This window comes from Mizuhopecten yessoensis, unplaced genomic scaffold, assembly GCF_002113885.1.
Source record: "Mizuhopecten yessoensis strain PY_sf001 unplaced genomic scaffold, ASM211388v2 scaffold716015, whole genome shotgun sequence".
In the NCBI taxonomy this organism is placed as follows: domain Eukaryota; kingdom Metazoa; phylum Mollusca; class Bivalvia; order Pectinida; family Pectinidae; genus Mizuhopecten; species Mizuhopecten yessoensis.
The window spans coordinates 21927-49177 of record NW_018479905.1 but is presented as its reverse complement, the minus strand read 5'-3'; the positions used below and the strand labels follow the sequence as shown (position 1 = coordinate 49177).

General features: G+C 36.9%; 1 protein-coding gene across 1 annotated transcript; it reads right to left on the bottom strand.

Moving 5' to 3' along the window:
- Positions 1-717: 717 nt before the first annotated feature.
- On the bottom strand, positions 718-27129 carry LOC110441521. The gene is made up of 8 exons (XM_021484693.1): positions 26990-27129; positions 22124-23196; positions 19763-19798; positions 17370-17402; positions 11557-11791; positions 9015-9154; positions 6320-6497; positions 718-1387 (listed from the first exon to the last, which is right to left on the bottom strand). The coding sequence occupies exons 2-8, from the start codon at positions 23029-23031 to the stop codon at positions 1259-1261; spliced, it is 1659 nt and encodes a 552-aa protein (XP_021340368.1). The 5' UTR covers positions 23032-23196; positions 26990-27129; the 3' UTR covers positions 718-1258.
- Between the last annotated feature and the right edge of the window lie 122 nt (positions 27130-27251).

Genomic DNA, 27251 nt, shown 5'->3' with positions numbered 1-27251 from the left:
ATCTCGTAAAACTTTGAGTAACCAACGGGAAAGGGGTTCACCGATCGATCATTAAAAAGCATGAGGCTTTGAGGACTTTCCATGAATTCATGCCCCACGCCGTGAGACTTTAACAGAGGTGAAAATCTGAGATCTGGCATGTATATATGGTCTTGTTGATATAAAAAAGAATGTCTTTAAATGACCCGGGCTGTTAATAGGACATTTAACAAAATGAAACCAAATGATAGAAATATATGTTGTTTATTTTACAAATGATTAAGATATATTGAAATTTGTCAAATGTACAAAATATTTGGCCCTATGTAAGAAAAATTACAGTGCTACATGTATTCAATGTTCATTTCTTTAATTGATAGGTAAACTGTGCTTGTGTACCGACCACACATGACCAAATATATACAAAGACATTCAATGTCATTTATTTTCACAATTCTATTACTAAGTTCATACATATTTTGTAAAACAACAATTATAACCCTTGCATTCAGTCCTGGTCAAGGTCAGTGTGATTTACCATCATGTAGACATGTATACAACTATTTAAGATTTTCTTGTGATTTTATGCATGCTATCACAATGCTCAACTGTAGCCTTGTAGCAGTCTGACCGAGTACCATTGTAGATAGTATTGGTAGATCTCAACTTTTTAATAGTAAAGACAAATGCTCCTACTAATCAAGGTATGAACTATTAGATACAATAATGAACGTGCTATTTTTTTTTTCATTAATCATTTTCTTAACTGATGTCCACTCTTAACCCATTCACCACTAGTCACTTTTCCACCTTACTAAATCAAAGACTGGACAAGTCTAGTTTAGATATATGTAGGGATGAATGAGTTTAGTAACATTTTTTTTTTGTTTCACTTAACGTTTTCTATGCTTAAAAACCGTGCAGAATGTGTGAACATAATGGAAGCATAAAACTTGTATTGTTCATTAATATGCAAGTACACTTGTACTATAAATTTACCTAACAGAATATAGCTGACACACCAGAGATGGTCTGAATGCTGTAATTCAGGGGAAGTAGTGTATACGAAGGTTAATGTTATACAACTGATGGTTAAATAAAATACTCTTTATACAAACTCCGTCTTCAATGTTCTTTGTCATAATTTTGCAAAAAAGTTCCTTCAAGCTTTAGATTTTTGAAAGTTTACCTATTTCCCCCTCACAAATGACTTTTTTTTAACCCACAAAACAAATGTAACTGGATCAATGGTCCAAACGGGACAATATTAAGTTTCCTTCTATATTTCATAACTATTTCTCCTCACACATAACACTTTCTTGTCCAGAAGACCAGAGGTAGTTGGTCCATACGGGATGTGCCATCCATCTTCAGATTCCTGTACAAGCATATCTGGACTTTCAGGAAACTGAAAAGATAATTACACTTGTGTTACATGTTTGCACCATTTCGACTGCAGTGATGACGACCACACTTTTGTGTTACTAAACATAGTCTTAATAACACGGATATTAACCAGCAATTCTTGCAACAGAATATAGTAAAAGTAGCCTTGTCATACTGCCACCAATTGTTCTCAGCAATGTTGGTATTAAAAAAATGCTTTGCTATCAATTGTGGGAAAGGTAGAAAGAAATTATGTAGAAAATGAGAAGACGGGATCTTGACATATGTTGGCGGAAGCAAGGTGGTGAATGAAACGAGATGTATCATATGGTGGTTTTTACTGTATAAATCAAATATCGAAATGTAACAAGAAAATAATACATTGTATAACACTCCAGGAAATAATATTTATTTCTAGAACGTCTTGAAAATGGAAAACATACACAATGTACTATTTTTAGCTCACCTGGCCCGAAGGGCTAACTGAGCTTATGCCGTACTGCGTCGTCCGTCGTCCGTCGTCCGTCGCCCGTCTGTCGGTCAACTTTTTCATTTGAACGACTTCTTCTGAAGAATATTTTTCACAATTACAGTAATGAGGTCAAAGGTCAAATTTAAATGCTAGTCGGGGGTCAAATGTCAACTTTGGTTAAAAGCTTTAACAATCTTCTTCTCAAGTTCCATTAGGCCCAGGGTCATAATATTTAGCCAGCAAGTACCTGGGATGTAGTGCTATACACTTTCCTCATTCAAAAGACCTAGACCTGCTTTGAAGGTCACAGGGGTCAAATATGTTTAAATTTCAAACAACAATATCCTAAGAACCATTTGAACTTGAATCATGATACTTGGGTATGTTATGTAGACCAGCAGTTTGAATATTTTTCTCAGTTACAGTTATGAGGTCAAAGGTCAACTTTAAATGCTAGTTGGGGTCAAAATTCAACTTTGGTTAAAAGCTTTAACAATCTTCTCAAATTCAATAAGGCTCAGGGTCATGATATTTGGCCAGTAGGTACCTGGGATGAAGTACTATAAAGTTTCCTTATTAAAATGACCTTGCCCTACTTTCAAGGTCACAGGGGTCCAATATGTTAAAAACTTCAAACAACAATATCCTAAGAACCATTTGGACTAGAGTCATGATACCTGGGTATGTTATGTAGACCATCTGTGAGAATTGTTTTCTTTAATATGAAAAGGCAAAACCTTAAAAGAGCGAAGTTTTTGTTGATCTCTGATATTTACTGATTTAGAATGAGATAATACTGCTTTCAGAATGAGACAAGATAAAATCTATTTAAAGTCGGCTAGTCGAAGGATAACAATAAAACATCAACTCTAATGAGATTAAGACTGACATAATAGCAGCAGAGATCGGGGCAAATTCGGCCCATTTTTATTAAAGTCCGTTTTGGGGAGTATGGCAGCACGTCCGTTTTTGAAAATTATTTAATATCCCTCTCAGATGATCGGATGGCCGAACGAGCCCTGCTATGGGATAAGTTCGGCCAGGCATTCGGGTAAGTTCAGCCCCATTGGAATCAGCTTAATTATGACGTTATAAAGCATGCACGTCAGATTTTACCGCCAACTTTACGACTTTTTATGTGTTACATGGGCCAAACTTGCCACAGTATCATTGGCTGAAACTGTCCGGGCCCAAGTTGATATTTCAATAAATTCTTATCGTACAGCGCAATATGGTAGCGAGTGCTTGGCTTTGCTTTTATGTACATGTATATCATTTGAAGCTGTCAGTGTGTTACACGTTTGACCATAAAAAAAATAGAGAAAGTTCGCATAACTAGAAGCGAGATCATGATTATCTTTCTCCTGTTAAGTAATTTTACATTAGAGTTTTCCTTGCCATTTTTTCGTGTGAATGCCCAGCCAACTGAACTGCTAAGATCTTTAAAGTTGTAAATATATCAAAAACAAAAATATCAGGGGTGGCCGAACTTGCCACGGTCTCCCGTATATAGATTTTTTGATACCTTGATGATTGGTGAAAATATATTCACAATATAATTTTTGCATCAATGACACCATTTTCAAAGCTAAAGTAGATATTTGTTCTTGTGCGTAATGATGGGTCGGTGGCGTAGTGGATAGCGCGCTCGTCTTCACAAAGATGGCCGGATTCAATCCCGGTTACCAGCCCGACCACGCAGGTTTTCTCCGGATATTCCCGTTCCTCCCACATTAAGAATTAAATCATCTGCGTGCTTCCGCCAGGTCACAAAAATAATGATTGAATTGAGGTGGGAAAACACTATTTGGTAATTACTATAGAAAAAAGTGCATATTACATATTTGACAATAAGTCAATAAAAGTAAATGTATAGAGATGTTAGTTAAAAAAATGAAATTAAAAAAAGAAAACATTGTTATACTTTGATGTAACTGAGATTGTCGTTATATCGATATTTAGAATTCCTGTTCCATCCTGAAACACCGGATTGAATTTCACATTTGGTAACTGTCACTGAGGTTTGACAAGTAATGATGCCAAATAAAATTAAACAGTTTCTGTCTGTAAATAGTTATAAGTTATATGTTGCTGAAAAAGGGCGTTTATTGTTGATTTCGACATAAATGAATTATCCATTGTTTCTTTTATGAGTGTTGATGCATACATAAATTATGTAAAGACTATAACAGGACTATCAAATTTTTTAATAATTTCATTCATATCCTCAACTAATGAAAACAAAAGCTGATGAAATTTTAGACGATGTAAAATAAATGTACACGTTGACCTATTGGTTTAATGCGGCTCTTTTTGAAAATATCTCCCGGTAGAAACATTAACAGAACTTGAACAGTAGTTGATGACAAAAAGGATCTTCAGAAAACATCTGCGTTTTTACTTTTTGTGCCTGTGGCAAAAACTGAAATTAAAAAGTCATGAAAGAGATAAATGCAACGACCAATCAGTTCCAAGATTTTCCGGAAAAAAACGATGAAGGCAGATGGAGTGTGGCGTGATTGTGACGTCATCGTATGATAATCTCTGTATGACGTTTCATGCCTGGTAGTATCAAAATTTATGTGATAGATTTTTTTCAAACATACATGTTATGTATATTAGTTTTTATCGAAATAAACAGTTAATAAAACATGGGTATTGTTTTCACTCTATGAAGATGTTCATGTATGGGTTGAAACACAATTGTCTTTGCTTCAAGGATACACTTCCGGTTTCCCCACTGGACGTCTACTTCCGGACGAAAATAAATTAAAGACAAGGTGTAGAAAGGGGAAGCGACTCTGTTTACGCACACATGTCTTACCATTAAAAAGCTTCGCTCGCACACCTTTGGCGCCCGAGAGCTACGCTCTTATTACAGTAATGAGGTCAAAGGTCAACTTTAAGTGCAAGTCGGGAGTGGTCAATATGGGTTAAAAGCTTTAAATCAAAATTTCAAGTTTCAAACAACAATATCTTCAGAACCGTTTAAGAGGTGTTAAAATGTCTTGTAGTTACCAAATTTGGTCTGAAGTTACCTATATGTCAGTTGCATGTAACAAAAGAAACAGGTGAGTGATACAGGCTCTATGGGCCTCTTGTTTATGTTTTTTTTTTTTACCTCATTTAGACAAGATACATATATTAATTATTTGGTGAATGTAGCTGAAATAGAGAGAATGCTATGCTGCAAATTTTCATTCAGTAGACAAAAAAACACAAATTTAGCATGTGACATTTCACCTTAATTCTGCATAAGTATCAGAAGTTTGATGAATGTAGGTTAAATAACAAGAAAGTTATGCTCCTTACAATCTTTGGTATGAAAAAAAGATCAAAAGGCAATAACCGTATGGAGCGGGACAGGAGACTTTAGTATTCACCACTCTGCCTTCCAGAGGTACATAATCATTGTAGGTTTGATGAATACAAGCGAAAAGTAAGCAAGTAATGCTTCAGACAAACTTCATTACTTAACTCCACTAAAAATTGACGTAAAACCCTGAAGTGAACAGATTATTTATATAAGACGTTTTATTGAAATATGTCTTAGGAGAGTAAAGACAAAGAAAAGATGATGGATGGACACTGAAGGGTATAAAGTATTCTACCAAATTCACAATGTTACAACGATTTTCATTGGTTAATAGCCATGGATAATTAGATGATAGACCATGGGTGTGCATGTATTATTTCCAACAGACCAATGCTCTCCCAAAAACCTTCCCCCGCAAATGTACCATTATAAAACAAGTGAGAAACAGGACTGGTTTCATTTGTCAAATTAGGGTATCTGCATTTAATTTTGAATGTATTTGAAGATTTGCTAGTTGACAAACAAAAAACATCTACTTAAATGTTCCGCTAAGTAGACTTTCAATGGTATTTGTAAATCTGTCAAATTCTGATTTCATGTGAGGAGCTCTGGCAAATCAAACCCCTCAATCCACCCTAGAACGACGCTACCACATTTTTCGACAGGAGTGTTGGACGGGAAAATCCGGGGATGGCCGTTTTGATTCTCAAAAACGAGAGACATCACATGTATGTTTATATAAGAAGTTATTTATGCAGTACATTATGGTCTGTCACAACACTGACCCCCTACCAGCATGAGAGTATGAGAGAGGTGCAGTACATTATGGTCTGTCACAACACTGACCCCCTACCAGCATGAGAGTATGAGAGAGGTGCAGTACCCATGTCCATGTTGCCAAAGTTATGACATGTATAATAACAAGAGGCCCAATGGAACTGCATCCCTCAAATGGTGTTTATCTCAAGCTTGTAACCTTAAGATAGAACTTAATAAAAACTTAAATAGAAATTAAAACTCTTCAATATCGTATTTCATTTCTATAAACCGGTATTTCCTGTGTCACAAATATCATTACAGCCACAGGATCCCTTTCAGTTTACATTCAAGTACATTTTTGCACATTCTCAAAGCTGTGTATAAAAACATTAAAACATATTACTTACAATTAATTTGGATCTACCCAATATGGTGATCTGTCTGCAACTTTGCCACCTCTGAAAAGCCAGCTGCATTTTGCTCCCAAGTTGGCATGAATGATCAGAAAACTTGTCATTGCTTAGCACCTTAGTGTTGAATCCACAGTGAAAAACGGCATCTAATATGTTCAAATCATCTACGTAGCTGCAATAAACCAAGGGAAATCATAATAATAATCATCGATGCTGATCCTTACAGAATAGAAGAGATAAACATAAGCATATATATTTCTTTAAATTATTCATAATATTGTACCATTCTACCTAATTAAATCTTACAAGGTTACATCTTAAAGCCTGATGAAACTATTCAATACACCTAGACCCAAAACAACACTGTATGCAAACAGCTTTTTCCGTCAACTGATGACTGCGTGGAACAGACCTAGGCCTGACAGTAACTTTATAATTATAACAAGAGGCCCAGATGGCCTGTATCGCTCACCTGGATATCAAAAGTAATCATGGCAAAATATTCTCCATATCTGTATTAGATTTTTCATGCCCAGCAATTTTATGTATGGTTATGGTGTGAGGATCTCAACTGTTTCCAAGGTGTGATTCAGAAACTAGGTCCCTAGGGTTGTGGTCAGACCCCAGGATCATTTATACTATCATGACTGCATTTGTCTCTTTATGCCCAACAATTGTGTATATAGTATTGGGCTGGGGATCTTAACCGTTTCAAAGTTATGACCCAGGGGTAAAATCTCCAAGGGTGGGGCAGACCCTGGGGTCAATTCTTATATCATGACTGCATTCGTTTCTTTGTGCCCAGCACTTGTAGTTATGACCCAGGTACTATGTCTCCAAGGGTGGGGCCAGACCCCTGGGCAATCCTGGAATCATATGTGAATTCTTCTCTTCATACTCAGCACTTATATATGTGGTAATAGGGTGAGGATCTCTACTGTTTCCAAGCAATAAACTATGTTTTGCCCCACCATTTAGCCAGGGAGTTCAGCCCCACTACTTTTGAATCCCTGCTTCTCATGAATGCTTCTGACCAAATATGATTGATATCCAGTGCATAGTCCTACAGAAGAAGTCATTATAGCAATTTAGCCAAATTGCCCCCTTTTGGCCCCACCCCTCCTTACCCTTGGGGGTCAGCCCCACCATTTGTACAATTTTAAAACCCCACTACCAAGGAAAGCTTCCAGTCAAATATGGTTGATATCAATCTCTTAGTTCTATAGAAGAAAAGTTGCTTAAAGCAATATAGCCAAATAACCCTTTTTTGCCCCAACCCTCAGCCTCCTGGGGGGTCAGCCCCACCATTTGTACACTTTTGAATCCCACCCTCTCATGAATGCTTCTGACCAAAAATGATTGGTATCCAATGCATAGTTCTACAGAAGAAGTCATAGCAATTTGGCCAAATTGCCCCCTTTTGGCCCCACCCCTCCGCCTCCTTGGGGGTCAGCCCCACCATTTGTACAATTTTGAATCCCCACTACCTAGGAATGCTTCCAGTCAAATATGTTTGATATCAATCTCTTAGTTCTATAGAAGAAAAGTTTCAGAGGAGAAGTCATTTATAGCAATATAGCCAAATTGTCCCCTTTTGGCCCTGCCCCTCAGCCCCCTGGGGGGTTAACCCTACCATTTGTACAATTTTGAATCCCCATTACCTAGGGATGCTTTCAGTCAAATTAAGTTAAATTCCAATCAGTGGTTAAGAAGAAGTCATTTGAAGAAATTGTTGACGTACAGACGACGGTCGGACACCACAGTATGGCATAAGCCTCTATTGGGCCCCGCCCCTCTGCCCCCAGGTGGGCCACACTCACTGTTTATATAAAATTGAGTCCCTTTTGCCCAAGGATGCTCGTTGAATCCCCACTATGATTATACTAGGCCTCTTGGTTATTCAGAAAAAGTTGTTAAAAGGTTTTAACAAATTTGACCACTGTGACAGACCCTGAATATAAGTAAAGGTCATTCATTTAAACAAACTTTATAGCCCTTCATCCCAGCATGTAACTGGCAAAATATCATTATCCTAGGCCTCTTGGTTATTCAGACCCCTATGACCTTGGATATAGATCAAGGTTATTCATTTGAACAAACTTGGTAGCCCTTTATCCCAGCATGCTACTGGCCAAATACCATTATCATAGGCCACTTCGTTATTCAGAATAAGTTGTTTAAAGGTTTTAAACATATTTGACCCCTGTAACCTCGAATAAAAAGTCAGGGTCATTCAATTGAACAAACTTGATAGCCCTTTGTCCCAGCATGCTACTGGCCAAATATCATCACCCTGGGATTTCGGTTATTGAAAAGAATTTGTTTAAAGGTTTTAAACATATTTGACCATTGTGACCTTGAATATTAGCCAAGGTCATTCATTTGAACAAACTTGGTAGCCCTTCATACCAGCATGCTACGTGCCAAATATCATCACACTGGGCATTTTGGTTATTCAGAAAAAGTTGTTTAAAGTTTTTAACATATTTGATATTTGACGGACGCCACACCATGGCATAAAAATTAAGGGCATGTGTAGCAAGGGGTAGCAACTCAGTTTACACATGCAGGTATTACCATTAAAGAGCTACGCTCTTATTAGCTCAAAAGCTAAGTAATAACATATAGCAAATGATTTAGTAGAGCAAGTCCTATAAAATGAAGATAGACTTCAAAATATTTCACATACACTGTTCCAGAAACAAATATTGTAGCATGTTCGCTAAGTTCTGTCTTCAAGTCCATTGGAACACTTCTGAAATAATCTTTCCTTGTAACTACAAGACAGCTTAGTCCTCTTCTTGAAAGTTGTTTTATAATAGATAAACTCTGAAAGGAAAAAATATATATACATATTTTTTATCATATCATTATTATACAGTGAAACCCCACTTACTCGAATGAGCGCTTGGTCCCGACCCTGTTTTTACATAATCTTTGTTAATCGACCTCGGTTTACACTTATACACTCTGCCATCCCAAGATGTCTTTGTATATCTCATCTGGTTTCTCAAGGTCAAATAGCATAAAAGATATCTGGGCCTGTATTCATAAAATTGTTCTTATGCTCAAGCATGGGTTTTGTGCTCAAGCATAATTTCCTGTTCTGGTTATAGATTAATAGTAAAAAAAATATTTGATCATGATTCGAAAAATATTTGAAGCAGAATACTGTTTTCAATTTATACATTTTACTTTTTGATCAATTATCATGATTTAAGTGAGTAATAAGAAAGTTTTTTGAGGACATAATCCATGCTTGAGCATGAGAACATTTTCATGAATATAGGGCGAAGACGAAATTTAAGGGGCATAACTCTCATAATAATTTCTGGATTGAAATAGTAGTCGGAGGTGCATAACTTCAGAAAAGTTGTCCAGACAAAATTAAATCTACAGACAGACGAACAGGACAGACAACCTGATTCCAGTAAATCCCCCCTCCCCACCACACTCCATCCCCAACTTCATTGCAGGGTATAATAACATCAAATAATGAAAAGAACAAGTGAGCATTTATATCGTTTTTACCTGGGACCAAGGGGAACATAGATATTTAAACAAATAAGCCAATTTAAATTGCCCCCTAAGCACCTAGGAGGGTGAGCCCCTGTATGGGATAACTTTCGATCCCCATGTGCTATAAGTATGATAACACCACAGATAGGTTAAAGCTTTCAAGAATGTGGGAGGGGAAGTTGCCTTAAAGCAAATTGGATGGCATCTTACCCTAGCCCTAAGCCTCCAGGATAATAAGCCCCTGTGTTTGTATAAGTTTGGATTTTTAGTGTTATGCAAGCTACCATCACAATTTCTTTGAACCAGCCAAGTAGTTTGGATGGAAATGACGTCAAAACAAATCAGCTCATGAGACTTTGTTTTTTCAATCTAAGCTCCAGGAGTGTCTGCTATTTATAGGAATAAATCCTTAAAGGTCTACGGTGGAACTTCCCTAAATTGAACCTTCTCAAAAGCGATCCCCTCATGATACCAAATACTGAACCCATTTCTGTCCGGAGTCGTTAAAATGTTCTCCAAATTTTCTTTTAAAAACTAGCCTTACCCGAGCTACTGTTACATGAGGTCCGACCAGCTGGCAACCAAGTGATCAACACCTGTGATGGGCACTGGGGAGACAATAGCTACACTGAAAGGGTCGTTAGACATTATCAACACAACCAGTAGTAAAGTTGGTGTGGTTGTGTACTACCGGTATACTTATGAAATTATTCAACATAATTTTAATTTTGCCTTATTTTTGTTAGTATTATGACGAGCCCCACAACTAGCACAACGCGCAGGGACAGATCAAATGTAGGCAATTGCCGAGTAAGGTTGAGCATGATTTTATTCTCATCTGGTATCAAGCATATATACTTTAACTCATTCACCCCTGAACTTTCATAATGATCTATTCCAACCTTTCAATTGGAATAATTCAAATGTGTCTTCAGGGGTGAATGAGTTCAAATCTATCACAATCTTAGTTCATGTACTGTACGAAACACCACTAGAGCATCTATAACCTGATCTGGTCAATTATGTTCGTTTCTGCAAACCTTGTTAGAGACATGTAGCCTGGGAAAAGATGTCTTTTGAGCAAATATGACAATTTGACCCCATTTGACCTGTCTCTTTGCTCCAAAGTTGGACAACATGTCATTAAAAGCAAACCTGCTAGTTTCAATACGTTTTCAATCCCTACCCTCAGCTCCCAGAGGGGTCAGTTCCTTTATATGTACTTATATGTACAGAATTTGATCCCCATGGGTTCAGCATGCTTCCATTAAATTTTGGTTGAAATCTGCCCAGTTGTTTTAGGGAGATGTAATTTAAAGCATCAGCCAATCAACCACTTTTGACCACACCCATTTGACCCCAGAGGGGTCAGCCCCTATTTGCATAACTTTGATCCCCATGAGCTATAAGCATGCTAACATTACAATATGGTTGTAATATTAATCTGCCCATTAGAACCAGAAATCGTAATTAGGACTTGTAATAAACTGATTTCAATACCCAGTATATAAAGGTTGAAGACTACCCGAGAACTCATTAAGACATTTGTGTGTCTGATATAGAGATATGAGTCACATTGCTGTGATATCCTATCACTTCATTAGCATTCAATATTGTATATCTTTAATGTTATACAAACACTGAGGCAGAAAAGCCTGCATTCATAGCTTCTTCATTTTCTTTATGTTTCGGACATAAATAACACATCTTACCGCTTCTGTGTCTCTTTTACCGCCAAAAATACATGTATTAAGATGATCAATGACCACATCAAATGGACCCTTCTGTTGGATGAGATTTCTCAGTAGCGGCACATTTGAAGTTTTGCTCTTGAGATATACATTGACACCCTTCAAAGTGAAGTAAGCTTTTCTCAGCTCTTCAAACTCCTCAATGGTTAGCTCGTGTCTGTTCAAAGGCGAGTTGCAAACGACACAATTTGGTCGCCTAAAATATAAACAGATTTTCTCTAATTTATAACCCTAAAACCAAAATCAAAAGCGATGTATCAATTTGTTCTATATTTTTATTTTTAATGCAAATAACAAAGATGTATCATTAAATGGGACAGAGATACAACCGAGATATAGCTACTCTCATTATCAGCCACTGAATCTAACCGGCAGTCAACATTGGGTCAAAGACCCTCAAATACACACAAGTCCTGTCATGCCTAACAGAGTCAATTCAGCACTATATACATAATACACCTATCAAAATTTAGGGGGATCATATAATGCCTGTTACCTTTCAGAAAAATTCTTAAGGGTGTAAAATCAACAAATTAATTTTTATTCATAATGATAAAATTACTTACTACCTCCAATTATCATGCAAATCATCTTCAACTACAAGTTCTTTAACGTCTCCCAAACAAGTTTCAAATGCCTCGCACAAATACAAAACTACTCTATGTCCGAACCAGACATAGGGGTGTATAATGCATACACACCTCCAACTTCCTCTATAGATTTGAAAAAAAAGAACAAAGCACCCAAAACCAAACAAGAGGCCCAATGGGCCTGCATCGCTCACCTGGTATAAAACTCACACTTGTAACCTTATAAGTGATCTAAAATAAAGCTACAGGCAAAATATCAGTATTTATGATTAAAATTCTTCAAAAGTTTTTTTTTTTTTTAACATTTCACCCCTGTGATTGAAAGTCGAACAAAGTCATTATGTTGAACACATTGTATAGCCTTTCATCTCAGGATGCAACTTGCAAAGTATAAACATCCTGGGACCCATGGTTATTCAGAAGAGGTTGTTTAAAGATTTCAAGCAAATTTGACCCCTGTGACCTTGAAAATAGGTGAAGGTCATTAATTTTAACAAACTTTGTAGCCCTTTATCCAAGTTTGCTTCTGGCCAAATATCGACACCCTAGGCCTTTCGGTTATTAAGAAGAAGTCGTTTAAAGTAAAATATCGACGCCGGACGACAGACGCCGGACGCCGGACGAACGAACGGACGTGCCAGGTGAGCTAAAAACCTAAATGAGGCAGAGAAGACAGGGAGGAGGGTGGGACTCACATTTGAAATGGGAAGTAGTTTTATCATAAAAAAGGGTTTTACATTACATTTTTTTTTTTTTTTAATTAAACACAAGTACCGCAGGGCAGAACAAAATACGCCTGTCCAACGCCAATCTGACACACTTAAAATCCTTCTGGTGCATTATTGTATCTGAGTGTATGGAGCTATAGAAATGTTGTACTGTATTACTCATTAAAGTTGAGAACTATATTGGAATGTGGAGACAGGGAAACACATAGTGAACATGAGCATAACAGAAAGACAGACTCCATTTGTATATACCCCTCCTCTGATAAGATACTAATGATCAGTTAAGATGGATGAAAATGTGGTTGTGAGGAAGTGACTTCATTTATACCAGGTGTGTTTATGTCATTGATTGAAAGATTAATAAACAGTTATGTTGTATGTTGCTGTGATCTGACCTGGCAATTTAGAGGAGAATATGGATGTGAAAATGTTGCAAATGAAAAATAAAATAACATAATCAAGAACCAATAATGAAACACTAGGAAACAGAATAATTTGGCAAAAATGTGATAAATATTTTCTTTTTGATGTTTATTGTAACTAACATGATAAGTTAACAAGTGGTGCAAAGATTGACGTATGGAGAACGTGAATGTGATATTTGTTTGTGAATATTTGTACAGTATACATGAAAGGAGGGAATAAAATTATAAAAGAGGAAAAAAAGTCAGAGACTGGAGGAGGACCATTCCTTTCAAAGATGAACTAGCTAGCTAACACCCATAGAAGGGGGACCAACCTTCATGGCAACAGGATAGCCAACACCTGTGGTCTCTTAATATTGGAACCAGCCAAAGGCTTGGGACTTAGTGGGGCCTTGTCAACAAGGTACCCGCCGAAGGACTCTCCATGGGGTCGTCCCCCCATTGCAGAAGTGAGGGTGGTTTCTTGTTTGTCTTCTGTTTTGTATCATACAAGGTGACTAAAGTGGGTACCCTGCAGAATAGGGGGTTTTCTTCAGTGTATATACCAAGAGGACACGGAGGAGGCCACAACTGATCAGATGCCCCCATTGCAACATATGGGATCTTTTTTCATTTCCTGTCTCTTTCTTTTCTATCTATTTTCTGTTTCAGGTGTTGTCTCCCTAGGCACCCGTCCTCATATGACCCTGGCAGTTGTGTCTCCCTAGGTACCCGTCCTCATATGACCCTAGCTGTTGTGTCTCCCTAGGTACCCGTCCTCATATGACCCTGGCAGTTGCGAGAACATTAAACCCCAAACAAACAAATACAAAATCCATGGGGTCGCCCGTACAACCAAAGGAGGACCTGGCTTTGTCCTTCCTCTTGCCCTGCTTGCCAGACTTGGAATAATCCTTCATGGACAAGTAAATATAAACAAAAAACAAATGGAGACTAAAACACAATGTCATGGCATTGGTACCGACGCTTTACATAAAAATATATGGTGAAAAAAGGCAAAAGGTATACGTAGTTAAATGATTACAGGGATTACTGGTTAAACAAACAAAGAAAGAATTAACAAATGACACAAAGTTACCATCCTTAGAAACAGAACTGTATCATTTGCTTTCTCCGAATTGAAAAAAGAGGAAGTTTGAGGTGAATTGGCATCCTACACCCGTATGTCCAGATTGGACACAGAGTAGTTTGGTATTTTTGCAGGGCATTTAAAACCGTTCATTTTGGGAGTTAAAAGAACTGGTAGATGAAGATGATTTGCTCATTAAGTGGATTTTGTATTTATTGTTTTTCATATAAAATCAATATTTGCTAAGACTAACTAAATTGTAAGCCAAAGGCTAACTAATACCCCCACTCCCGTATAAACCAGAACTGTTAGCTAAAGGCTAGCGAAGGCAAAGTATTGCAAAGCAATCAATAGTCCCCCATCAGTAATGATTTCTTTATTTACAGAGCTGAGTAGTTTAGGAAAAGTTGTCAGGACACGGATTTTTCAACAAAGAGACATAACTTCATAAAAGGGTTGGGGGAAAAAAACCTGGATGGACAACAACAGGGGGTAGTTATCATATCTGAAAACTTCCCTTGAAATTATCCTAGTAGTTTTGGACGAGTTGTCCAGACAAGGATTTTTTAACATCTGGCCATAACTCTGTAAACACGAGATCCCAGAGGATCTCGGTGCCCACCGTTGTGTCATCTTCATTTGTTATATGTCAGTTCAATCTTTTCTCTTATTTTCTCTTATTTGTTGGATCGAGTCATGTATACAGTAAATGCACCTTGAGGTAACTTTTGATCTAAACTTCATACTGCTGTGTATAAAAAACAACCTTGAAAATGAGTTTGTTGTTTCACATATTTACTATTACAGTACTTAAAGTGAAAGAAATAGAACTGATACAATGCAATATTAGAAAGATATGTGAAGTTCTTCCTGCAGCAATTTTGTTTTCATGATCACTCTCGAAATATAACATGCACAACTTAGGACCAAGAGGAACCTACATATCAAATTTGAGAAAGATCCCTCTAGGACTTTCTGAAAATAATCAATAACAAACTTTAACTGTCAAAATGCAAGATGGCCACTGGTTGACCATTTTGTTTATTTCCTCAGTCTCAAAAGTAAACATGAACAACTACAGACCAAGGGGAACCTACATATCAAATTTAAGAAAGATCCCTCAAGCACTTCCTAAGAAATATCAATAACAATTTAACCTTCAGTCGAAATCCTATATGTGAACCATCTTGTTTATCCAATCAGTCTCAAAAGTAAACATGCATGGGACCAAGGGAAACCTTCTTATCCAATTTGAGAAAGATCCCACCAGGACTGTCCGAGAAATAGCAATAACAAGAATTGTCTAAGAACATACGACGGACTGACAACGGACCATGGACGAAGGGTGATTTGAATAGCCCACCATCAGACGATGATATATTAGACAAAGTTAGACTGCTTTGAATTCCAATTTACATTTTAAAACAAATATTCAATAAGCTGCACTAAATCTTCAATAAATTGAGAAGACTAACAGGTGATTCAGGTTGAACGAATCTAAAATCTGCACACTTATGCCATTTCTGCCTTTGGAACATGTAACTCTATAGCTCTATACCAACTCAACAATTTCAGGTTCATCTTAGCCATGCTAAATATGAGAGAATCAAACCCAACAATTACAAAACTAGAATATAATTTTTTGATAATCAGGGTTCGACACTAACACTAGTCTGCTAGTCCTGGACTGGTAGATTTAACAGAGGTCGACACTAACACTAGTCTGCTAGTCCTGGACTAGTAGATTTAACAGAGGTCGACACTAACACTAGTCTGCTAGTCCTGGACTGGTAGATTTAACAGAGGTCGACACTAACACTAGTCTGCTAGTCCTGGACTGGTAGATTTAACAGAGGTCGACACTAACACTAGTCTGCTAGTCCTGGACTGGTAGATTTAACAGAGGTCGACACTAACACTAGTCTGCTAGTCCTGGACTGGTAGATTTAACAGAGGTCGACACTAACACTAGTCTGCTAGTCCTGGACTGGTAGATTTAACAGAGGTCGACACTAACACTAGTCTGCTAGTCCTGGACTGGTAGATTTAACAGAGGTCGACACTAACACTAGTCTGCTAGTCCTGGACTGGTAGATTTAACAGAGGTCGACACTAACACTAGTCTGCTAGTCCTGGACTGGTAGATTTAACAGAGGTCGACACTAACACTAGTCTGCTAGTCCTGGACTGGTAGATTTAACAGAGGTCGACACTAACACTAGTCTGCTAGTCCTGGACTGGTAGATTTAACAGAGGTCGACACTAACACTAGTCTGCTAGTCCTGGACTGGTAGATTTAACAGAGGTCGACACTAACACTAGTCTGCTAGTCCTGGACTGGTAGATTTAACAGAGGTCGACACTAACACTAGTCTGCTAGTCCTGGACTAGTAGATTTCAGCAAGGACTAGTGTATCACCTATAACCTAACTGGTCCTTTGAACTTTGAAAATATGATTATAAAATAAGAATATTCCTTTTTAAAATTTAGAAAAACTGATTTTAATAAGATATATTGCATGATAATTGTCAAAAATTTACTAAAACTTCAACATATTTTTATGGCAGTAGTTATCTTAAGTCCCCTATATGCTACAGTCAATTACTTTTGATGTTTCATGTTGTAGATGGCAATGTTTACTTATCAGGAAATCTTGGACTAGTCACATTGACAAAGGATTAGTAAATAATCTTTTCAACTAGTCCTGTGGACTACCGAGCAAAAAAAGTTAGTGTCTAATCCTGAATAATGAGTCAAACTATCCTATTTTAGCCCCTAACATGGCCCTCTGGCCACATGAACAAATCTGGGTATTTTTACCTACTGATGATATGTGTATGTGAACTGGTTTATAGCAAATTTAGTCTGAGAAGAGATGCAAAAATATGACAGACAAATGACAGGCTTGCCAAAGGACATAACCTCACAGGCTATGTCATACAAACAAGAATTTATACTTACTGATAACTCCAAACAGTAACATCATCCTTGTCACTGAAAAAAAGGTAAAATATACTTAAATAGCCGAAATAAAGCTACAGGCTAACTTTCCTTACCTTTCCTTGGTTATTCAAAACGACCTGTTTTAACACATTTGACACAAGTGAAAGTCTAACAAGTTCATTCAGTTGAACAAACTTGGCAGCCCCTAATCCCAATATCATCACCCAGTGACTTTTGTCTTTTTAACAACCTTGGTAGCCAGTCATCCCAGCCTAGTTCTGGTCAAGTGTCATTACCCAGTGACTTTTGTCTTTTTAACAACCTTGGTAGTCATTCATCCCAGCCTAGTTCTGGTCAAGTATCATAACCTAGTTTGTAGGTCATCTCAAAGCGGTTCACAAATTATTATCTGTGGTTATAGGGCCTTTGCAACTAGCCAATATATGTTTATCAACTCCAAGGGGAGCATACAGCCGGTGCTGCCATTTTGCATTCATAGCTAGTATTCAACATTTTTAGCACTGCCCAACCAACTACATACTCATTTACAGCTGAGTAGAATGGAACAAGCGGAAAATGTATGAATCTGAAGAAAAAAGTAAAAACAAATAAATAACAAGTTCCTGTGTACGTGAATACCATCCTGAAAACTCCCTGGATGCTCATACCTCCCTGGACACTCATTAGGGTCGCCCCATTTTTTACAAGAGGTGTACTATAGGCATATAGTTACACATGATGACGTGTATAGCTAAAACAATACAGCAGATTCACACTAAATGATGATATTTCGATACCAGATCTTGATGAAGATACTTTATCATGAAACCTCTGAAGTGTGAAGCTTAAGCCGTATACTTAATTATAAACAGGTTGGGCAGTTGTAGTCTGCTAAAACTGACCATAAAAATTGCAGGTAGTTTCCTCTGGCCCTGACACCAGACTTAGAAAATGTGGCAGATAAATGTCTGGTGTTGGTCCAGAGCGCATTACTTCATAAAAACGTGGAATAGTCCATTTTTGTTGTCAGCACCTCGAAACTCTCCGAAACCCTCTTATGCTAAGCTAAAAGGCAACAATAATCATGTGTCCAAATTAAATTCTAACTAATTAAGTTAATAAATAGTTTGTATGGACAGTCTTCAGTTAGACAGGAAAACAACCAGTGCCAGCCACTCTGGACCCGCCACTATCTGTTCTGGAACATAAAAACAATTTACAGTTGTAGCAGAACTGGACTGGGTTGATCGTCAGTGACCAGGTAGCTCAATTGGTGTCCCTCTGAGTTCGGAGGTTCTGGGTTTGAATCCTGGTCTGGCCATTGCATTTCTCTTTCGCCTGTTACAAAATTGGCAAGATTGCCAACCCTTGTTTAAAGCACTGGGTGAAAGTCTGGCCAGGGGATACCCAAACCTGGGTCGTAAATATTGGTGTACATGGGGGCAACGACTTTGAAAAAAGAGGGAGGAATGTAGCAGAACTGGACTGGGTTAATCGTCGGAGACCAGGTAGCTCAAATGGTAGAGCGTCGATCTAGAGTTTGGAGGTCCCTGGTTCGAATCCATGTTTGGGGATTGCATTTCTCTTTCTCTTGTTATGCAGTTAAAGATTCCAGGTGTTCGACTGCAGGTGACACACCAGAGAGTTCCACTGCGTTTTTCATACAAGCAGTTACCTCCACTTAAGGTAAAGGGTACCAATGCATCCGTTATAATCGCGAAGATGATTTCCACTCAAGTGTTTTTTAACTTTGAGTACTCTCCCTTCTGTTAAGAAGATGAAGCAATCAAAAGGAGCTTCTTTCTGGCTTAGAGTAACTTCCCCTGTGACGATTTTAATGTGATTTGTGGCCCATAAACAGGACACTAATATTGGTGTTGTGCTTTCATAATTCCTGTAAATTGTGGGCTTTTGCTATATAAAGGTCTGAAATGTTCGACTCCTGCACTGTTCTAAAAAAAACTGAACTTTTTATTCTTTAACATTCAAATTTCAGACAACTACAGTTCTGTAAAATGCATGGCAACATGAGACTATTATGGAATATTTCATTCCAAAAGAGCTTTAAACAAATACAATGTAGTTCACAATAGTGAAAATGGTAATATAGTTTAACTTGTTGGTGCTCTTTACCTTAATTTTATTTCAGATATAAAACACTATAGAGCAACCGTACAGGGGTACCACAGTTGGTGGAGTAACTGATCACTAGCTCAGTTGGTTAATCTTATTAACTCATTCACCCCTGAAGACACATTTGAACTTCCAATTCAAAGGCTGGAAAAGTTCATTATGAAATTTCAGGGATGAATGAGTTAATATCAGTCGAATATTATCGACCATTCCAAATGAATATATTGTTTAAAGCACTCAGTGTATACGTACCTATATGTGTTTACAATATAACTTACTTGTACAGATCTGCTATATGAGCCAAATAGCCAGACCTGAAAATATAAAAATGTAAATTATTAGTCAATGGTCCTTTAGTCTACCTCCCGTGGTTTTCATTTTAGGGCATTTTCAGTGTCTGTGTTGAACATGTAGAGTTTAAACAGAATAAGAGGCTCTATGGGCCTGCATCACTCACTTGCTATTCAGCTGACACTTGTAACCTTAAATGTGGACAAAGGTCAAATACTTTTAAATGGACTAAATAAAGCTACAGGCTCAATATCACTACCAATCACACAAAAGAACCTATTACAAGATTGAAAATTTATGAAGGTTACTCATTTCAAAAACTTGAAAGCCTTTCATCCCAGCATACCGATGGCCAAATATCATCACCCAAGGACTTAAGAGTAATTCAGAAGAAGTAATTTTGTATCAGATTTAATAGTTTTTTTCTTCAAATATTCATTCTAGGTCAATTTTTTGTGTGGTTCAAATTTTGTCAGCATCATATTTCCTGGTTTTTCGAAAAACCCAAAAATAAACTTTTTTTTTCTTTAACATTAAGTATTGTGTTTGTCTTTTTATGCCCAGCATTTGTATACATAGTAATGGGGTAGGGATTTAAAATGCTTCAAAGATGTGACCCAGAAACTAAAACACTAGGGGTATGGCCTGACCCCAGAGTCAATTCTTACAATGTATATCATGACTGGCTTTTTACGCCCAGCAATGATATATATGGTTATGTAGTGGGGATCTCACCCATTTCAAAGATATGGTCCAGGAAATAATTATATATAAGTCCCTAAGGGTGGGGGCCTGACCACAAAGTCAATTCTAATATATCACGATTGTGTTCATCACGATATGCCCAGCAATTTTATATATGTTTTATGGGGTGTGGATCTCAACCATTATAAAGTAATGACTCAGAGAAAAATCTCTGCAGGTAAGGCAAAAGAACCACAGAGCCATCCTGAAAGCATATCAGAATTTGCTCTTTATACTCAGCAATTGTACATATGGTTATAGGTCACAAACTTAATAATTTCCAAGTTAAAACTCTTTTTCGCCCAACCACTCAGACCAGCTAGGGGTCAGCCCTTCAACTGGTACAATTTTGAATCCCCACCTCTTAAGAATGCTTCCAACCAATGTATGTTTGATATCCAACTCTTAGTTTCAAAGAAGGCTACTAAAGCAATATGACCCAAATGACCTGTTTGGTCCCACCCTTCAGCCCTCCAGGTGGGTCAGCCCCATCATTTGTACAATTTTGAATACCCACCACCACCTGAGAATCCTTCCAACCAAATATGGTTGATCCATCTCTTAGTTCTAGATATGTCTCTTAAAGACATATTGCCAAATTACCCTTTTTTGGCTCAACCCTACATTTGTACAATTTTGAATCCCAACCAATTAGGGATACTTCCAGTCAAATTTGATTAAATTCTAGTCAGCAGTTAAGAAGAAGTTGTTGGATGGATGGACGGATGCTACAGTATTATGGTACAGCATTATATAACCATGGTCCTTCGGACCAGTCACCAGGTGAAATTACAAGAGGCCCATGGGCCTTAACGGTCACTTGAGTCCTACAGTATTTATTTTTGTTGTTGAAATATGTACCAATTTGAGTAAAAAAAAGTTAAGGATGAATTGGTCTCTTGGCAGATGTGAACTACATCTATACGCAAATGGCCATATTGTAATTCTAATTAACCCGAAAAAAAACACACTATGTCAGGATCATAATTCGATCATTCCTACAAAGTTTCAGTTAAATCTGCTGATAAGAACTTGACGTTAAGTTTGAAATAGTTTTTCAAAAATGCGGCTGTGGCAGCCATATTGGATTTTTGATCGACCCGAAAAATAACATCACTTTGTCAGGACCATGAGTCGATCATTCCTACCAAGTTTCAGTTCAATCGGCCCAGTAGAACTTGACTTTAAGTTCGAAATAGTTTTTTCAAAATGGCGGCCGTGGCGGCCGTATTGGAATTTCCTGATTTCAGTAACATTCCCATTAAGTATCAATGAAATTCCTTCGTCAGTATTTCAGCTTAAGTTGAAAAATGTGAAATGTTAACGTATGACAGATGACGGACGAAGGACGAAGGACGAGGACGGACCGAAGACTGATAGCAATAGGTCACTTTAGCTAAAGCTCAGGTGACCAAAAAATAGGAACAGAAGTTGTATATATGTATTTTTCCCAAATTTGTAAGACTTCTCAAACCTAAAAAAACTGTCACACACCATGGTATAAGCTCGGACACTTGAATTGGTCTCTTGGCAGATGTGAACTACAGCCATGCGCAAACAAATGAAAATGTGGAAACAAAACAAGAAAGGAAAAACATACAAACCTTTCCAGTTGGGTAATAACTGATGGAATTGACATTTCTTTGAAACAACACTTGTACTTTCTCATTAAATAGAACAAGTTTTCAAATGTGAAATGTTCCACACCTCTGTCCACTGATGACAAGTATGACTGAACCGCCTTTTCAGTAAAAAGTATTGGCAAATTTTGAGCTACGGAGCTAATCCCAGTTGAATTTATGACATTATCCATCTTAACTAAAAGGTCACAGAATGTATGAATATCTCCTTCTCGGGCTGCTGCTGCCAGGACGTTGATCAAACTTATATGAGATTCTGGATTTATGATCAGACCCAAATCCAACAGCCTGAAGCACTTCCTCCACTTACTGGTGCTGGAGAGAGCAGAGATTACTGCTTTTAAAGTTTCTAGATCAAAAGCTCCATCCGACATTTCACACATGCGGTCATATGTGGACAACACAAGATTTTCTAATCCATGATTTCCATAGATTTTTATCAGAATGGAAAGTTCTGGGATACCAAACTGTGTGCTGGCCAGATCCTGCACCATTGTTTCTATAGACTCCTGGGTTTGGTTTGTTCTATCAGCCACACTCAATGTAAAATATGGAAAAAATTCTTCATGATATAGTCCTTTTTCCTTCAAAGAAGATCTCAGAAAAGGAACATCAATGGGCTGACCTTCAGTACAGAGTTTTTCTACAAGTTTGAGCATATGTTCTGGTGCCTTTAAGTTGTAGATAGTACCTTGTAAGGCTGATTTCTTTGCATGAGATAGAGTCCTGTTAAACTGTAGATTGTATGTAGGGCTGGTCCAAACTGAAGGGTTTACTACTCCTGTGATCCACACAGGGGTTTTGAAGCAGCCAAACCTGTATGTACAAAGCTGAATGAGTGTCTGTCTGTACATACTAATCTTTAAAAACATGTTTAAGCCATAAATATTGTCTAGTTTGTTCACTTCATCTTTTTATTCTAATTTTGTCTCTACATTTCTGATGTTTCTTTGCATGATGATGGCAGGCTTTATGAAAGTTAACAGCATCTCATCATGTCGATTTCTTTAAATTAAATCAAGCATTAAATCTGTATCCTGAAACAAAAAGAAAAAAAGAGATACTTTTTCATTTTAAATAAAATGTATCAATGACAAGAGGCCCATGGGCCTAAACGGACATCTGACTACATAGACTGAGCAGGGAGAATGGTAACTTTTCAACTTTCAATGAAATATTCTAAGAATTTGTTTTCCATGATGGTAGTTTTTGTCAGCAGTGGGTATCTATTTGTCAGTAAAGCTATCAGAAAGCAGTTAAACCTAAATCTGAATAGATTTCTCCTTTTAAGGCCCCATCCCGCTGTCAACGATGGTTAAACCTGCCTCATTTATATAAGAAATGATTTCTAAATGATGTTTCATGTACTGAAATTGTTGTAATCTACTTTGACAAATTGGTTATTTATAATACAATACATGTCCTCTACTGTGACACATTGTTTATTTATGATACAATACATGTCCTCTACTGTGACACATTGTTTATTTATAATACAATACACATCCTCTACTGTGACACATTGTTTAGTCATGATACAATACACATACTCTACTGTGACTCATTGTTTATTTATGATACAATACACGTCCTCTGCTGTGACACATTGTTTATTTATGATACAATACATGTCCTATACTGTGACACATTGTTTATTTATGATACGATACACGTCCTCTACTGTGACACATTGTTTATTTATGATGCGATACATGTCCTCTACTGTGACACATTGTTTATTTATGATGCGATACATGTCCTCTACTGTGACACATTGTTTATTTATGACACAATACACGTCCTCTACTGTGACACATTGTTTATTTATGATAAAATACATGTCCTCTACTGTGTCACATTGTTTATCTATGATACAATACCCATCCTCTACTGTGACACATTGTTTATTTATGATACAATACGCATCCTCTACTGTGACACATTGTTTATTTATGATACAATACGCATCCTCTACTGTGACACATTGTTTATTTATGATACAATACATGTCCTATACTGTGACACATTGTTTATTTATGATACGATACACGTCCTCTACTGTGACACATTGTTTAGTCATGATACAGTACACATCCTCTACTGTGACACATTGTTTATTTATTATACAATACATGTCCTCTACTGTGACACATTGTTTATTTATGATGCAATACATGTCCTCTACTGTGTCATATTGTTTATTTATGATACAATTCACTTCCTCTACTGTGTCACATTGTTTATTTATGATACAATACATGTCCTATACTGTGACACATTGTTTATTTATGATACGATACACATCCTCAACTGCGTCACATTGTTTATTTATGATACAATACACTTCCTCTACTGTGACTCATTGTTTATTTATGATACGATACACGTCCTCTACTGTGACACATTGTTTAGTCATGCTACAATACACGTCCTCTACTGTGACACATTGTTTATTTATGATTCAATACATGTCCTCTACTGTGACACATTGTTTATTTATCATACAATACACGTCCTCTACTGTGACACATTGTTTATTTATGATGCAATACATGTCCTCTACTGTGTCATATTGTTTATTTATGATACAATTCACGTCCTCTACTGTGTCACATTGTTTATTTATGATACAATACATGTCCTATACTGTGACACATTGTTTATTTATGATGCAATACATGTCCTCTACTGTGACACATTGTTTATTTATGATGCAATACACGTCCTCTACTGTGACACATTGTTTATTTATGATGCGATACATGTCCTCTACTGTGACACATTGTTTATTTATAATACAATACACATCCTCTACTGTGACACATTGTTTAGTCATGATACAATACACGTCCTCTACTGTGACACATTGTTTATTTATGATACAATACATGTCCTATACTGTGACACATTGTTTATTTATGATGCAATACATGTCCTCTACTGTGACACATTGTTTATTTATGATACATGACCTCTACTGTGTCACATTGTTTATTTATGATACAATACACATCCTTTACTGTGACAAATTGTTTATTTATGATACAATACATGTCCTCTGCTGTGACTAATTGTTTATTTATGATACAATACATGTCCTCTACTGTGACAAATTGGTTATTTATAATACAATACATGTCCTCTACTGTGACACATTGTTTATTTATGATGCAATACATGTCCTCTACTGTGTCATATTGTTTATTTATGATACAATTCACGTCCTCTACTGTGTCACATTGTTTATTTATGATACAATTCACGTCCTCTACTGTGACATTGTTTATTTATGATACAATACATGTCCTCTACTGTGACACATTGTTTATTTATGATACAATACACGTCCTCTACTATAATTATTCTCTTTATTTCCTTCTTTAAGAAGATTTTACAAACAGAATAATGTAGTTACAATGATGAATAAGGTAATAAAAGCAAAATCAAAAAGGCATAATTAGTGCACAACATAAAAAAAGTTAACACCATAGGAATAGGTTAATCAATTTGAGAAAGTTTACAAAAGAGTACATAATTAGCATTGCTAAGAATGAAAGTAGTTTGCTTTCTTTTGAACATGACTGTGTTTCTCATTTAATGATATACACAAGAGTATTGAATAATCATTCGAAGTATGCCTTAAGCATTTTTGAAATATAATTGACTGATGCCAGACGAAATTCTGTTAACTCTGATGTAATCAGTTCATATGTTAATTTGCCACCAATCAGTAGGTGAATTATGTTAATTTGCCACCAATTGGTAGGTGAAATAATTCAAAGTCCGAATGAGAGTGTAAATTAACACTAAACATAAATTCATATGTATAATGACTTGACACCATAATTGATCCTGTCTTCTGTAAAATCCACGGAATTAGATTAGATTGTTATCTAAGACCGTGGTAAAATCACAATGTTTCCAAATTTCACGATTTCCACAATATGTCATGAGGAGCCAAATTATCATGAACCGATATAAATCTGCAGAAATTGCGGTCCCCAATCATTCTCTCCTAACATGCTTTTTCTTCATATAACTGTACATTATGCTTTATTTTCGCTTTCCATGTACTTTTCACTGGAAATAATCCATTTGATAAACATTCATGTACTAATTTGTATAAATCATATTTCTTTAGAACTCTAAAATACTTCATTCATAAAACCAATATTATACATGTTGGTCCCTATAACCGCCATATTTCAAAAGACAAGTAAAAAACACAATTTTTCTCCATGTTTGACTTTCATAATCTTCCAAACATATCTGTACGAGTTCTTGAATTGAACCCTTAAACATTACCGAAATATTCCGTACCATGATACATTGTCTAATCATGATAAATGTTCCCCTATTGTGACACACTGTCTAGTCAGGATACAAGAAACATTCCATACTGATGTTCCCCTATTGTGACACACTGTCTAGTCAGGATACAAGAAACATTCCATACTGATAAAGTGTACACGATATTCACAATCAACTCTAATTTCTAGTTTCATCTAGATTCAACTGACACGAGTGTTACATGTAAATCGCAATTGATTACCAAGTATCTGTGGATATACCATCCTTGGGGGTGTCCATAATAACCGAGAGTCGATCTTAATTCCTAAAACGTCCAATATTAGTCAGGTCCAGTACACTCTGCCGATTGAGCTATATAGCTCAATCGGCAGAGTGTACTGGACCTGTTAGTCTGAACACACTAGTTTAGGTAAAAACGTAGCCGCTGAAATAAATTCTCGGGTCCCTGTGCAAACTAACCAGACTAATTAATTCTTGTGTGAACTCTATCTAACAGTCTAAATATATCGTTATAAATACCTAGATTGAGTTCCAAAGGGAAGTAGGCCTATGTGCACGCCAATCGGTTTATAGCGGAAGATCTGTATAAGTGGGTGTCACAGCAGCCGAAAAGAATAGAGCGTGCAGTTACAGTTTCTGTAGCACTGTACCCACACGTGTTTTCGGTGTAAAGCGTTTAAATGACCCTTTATGGTTAAGCTAACTGCTCGGCGGTCAGACTTATAAGCGTCTTCAACCGACAACAGTATACCGAATAAAGTAACGGCTACATCAGAAGATA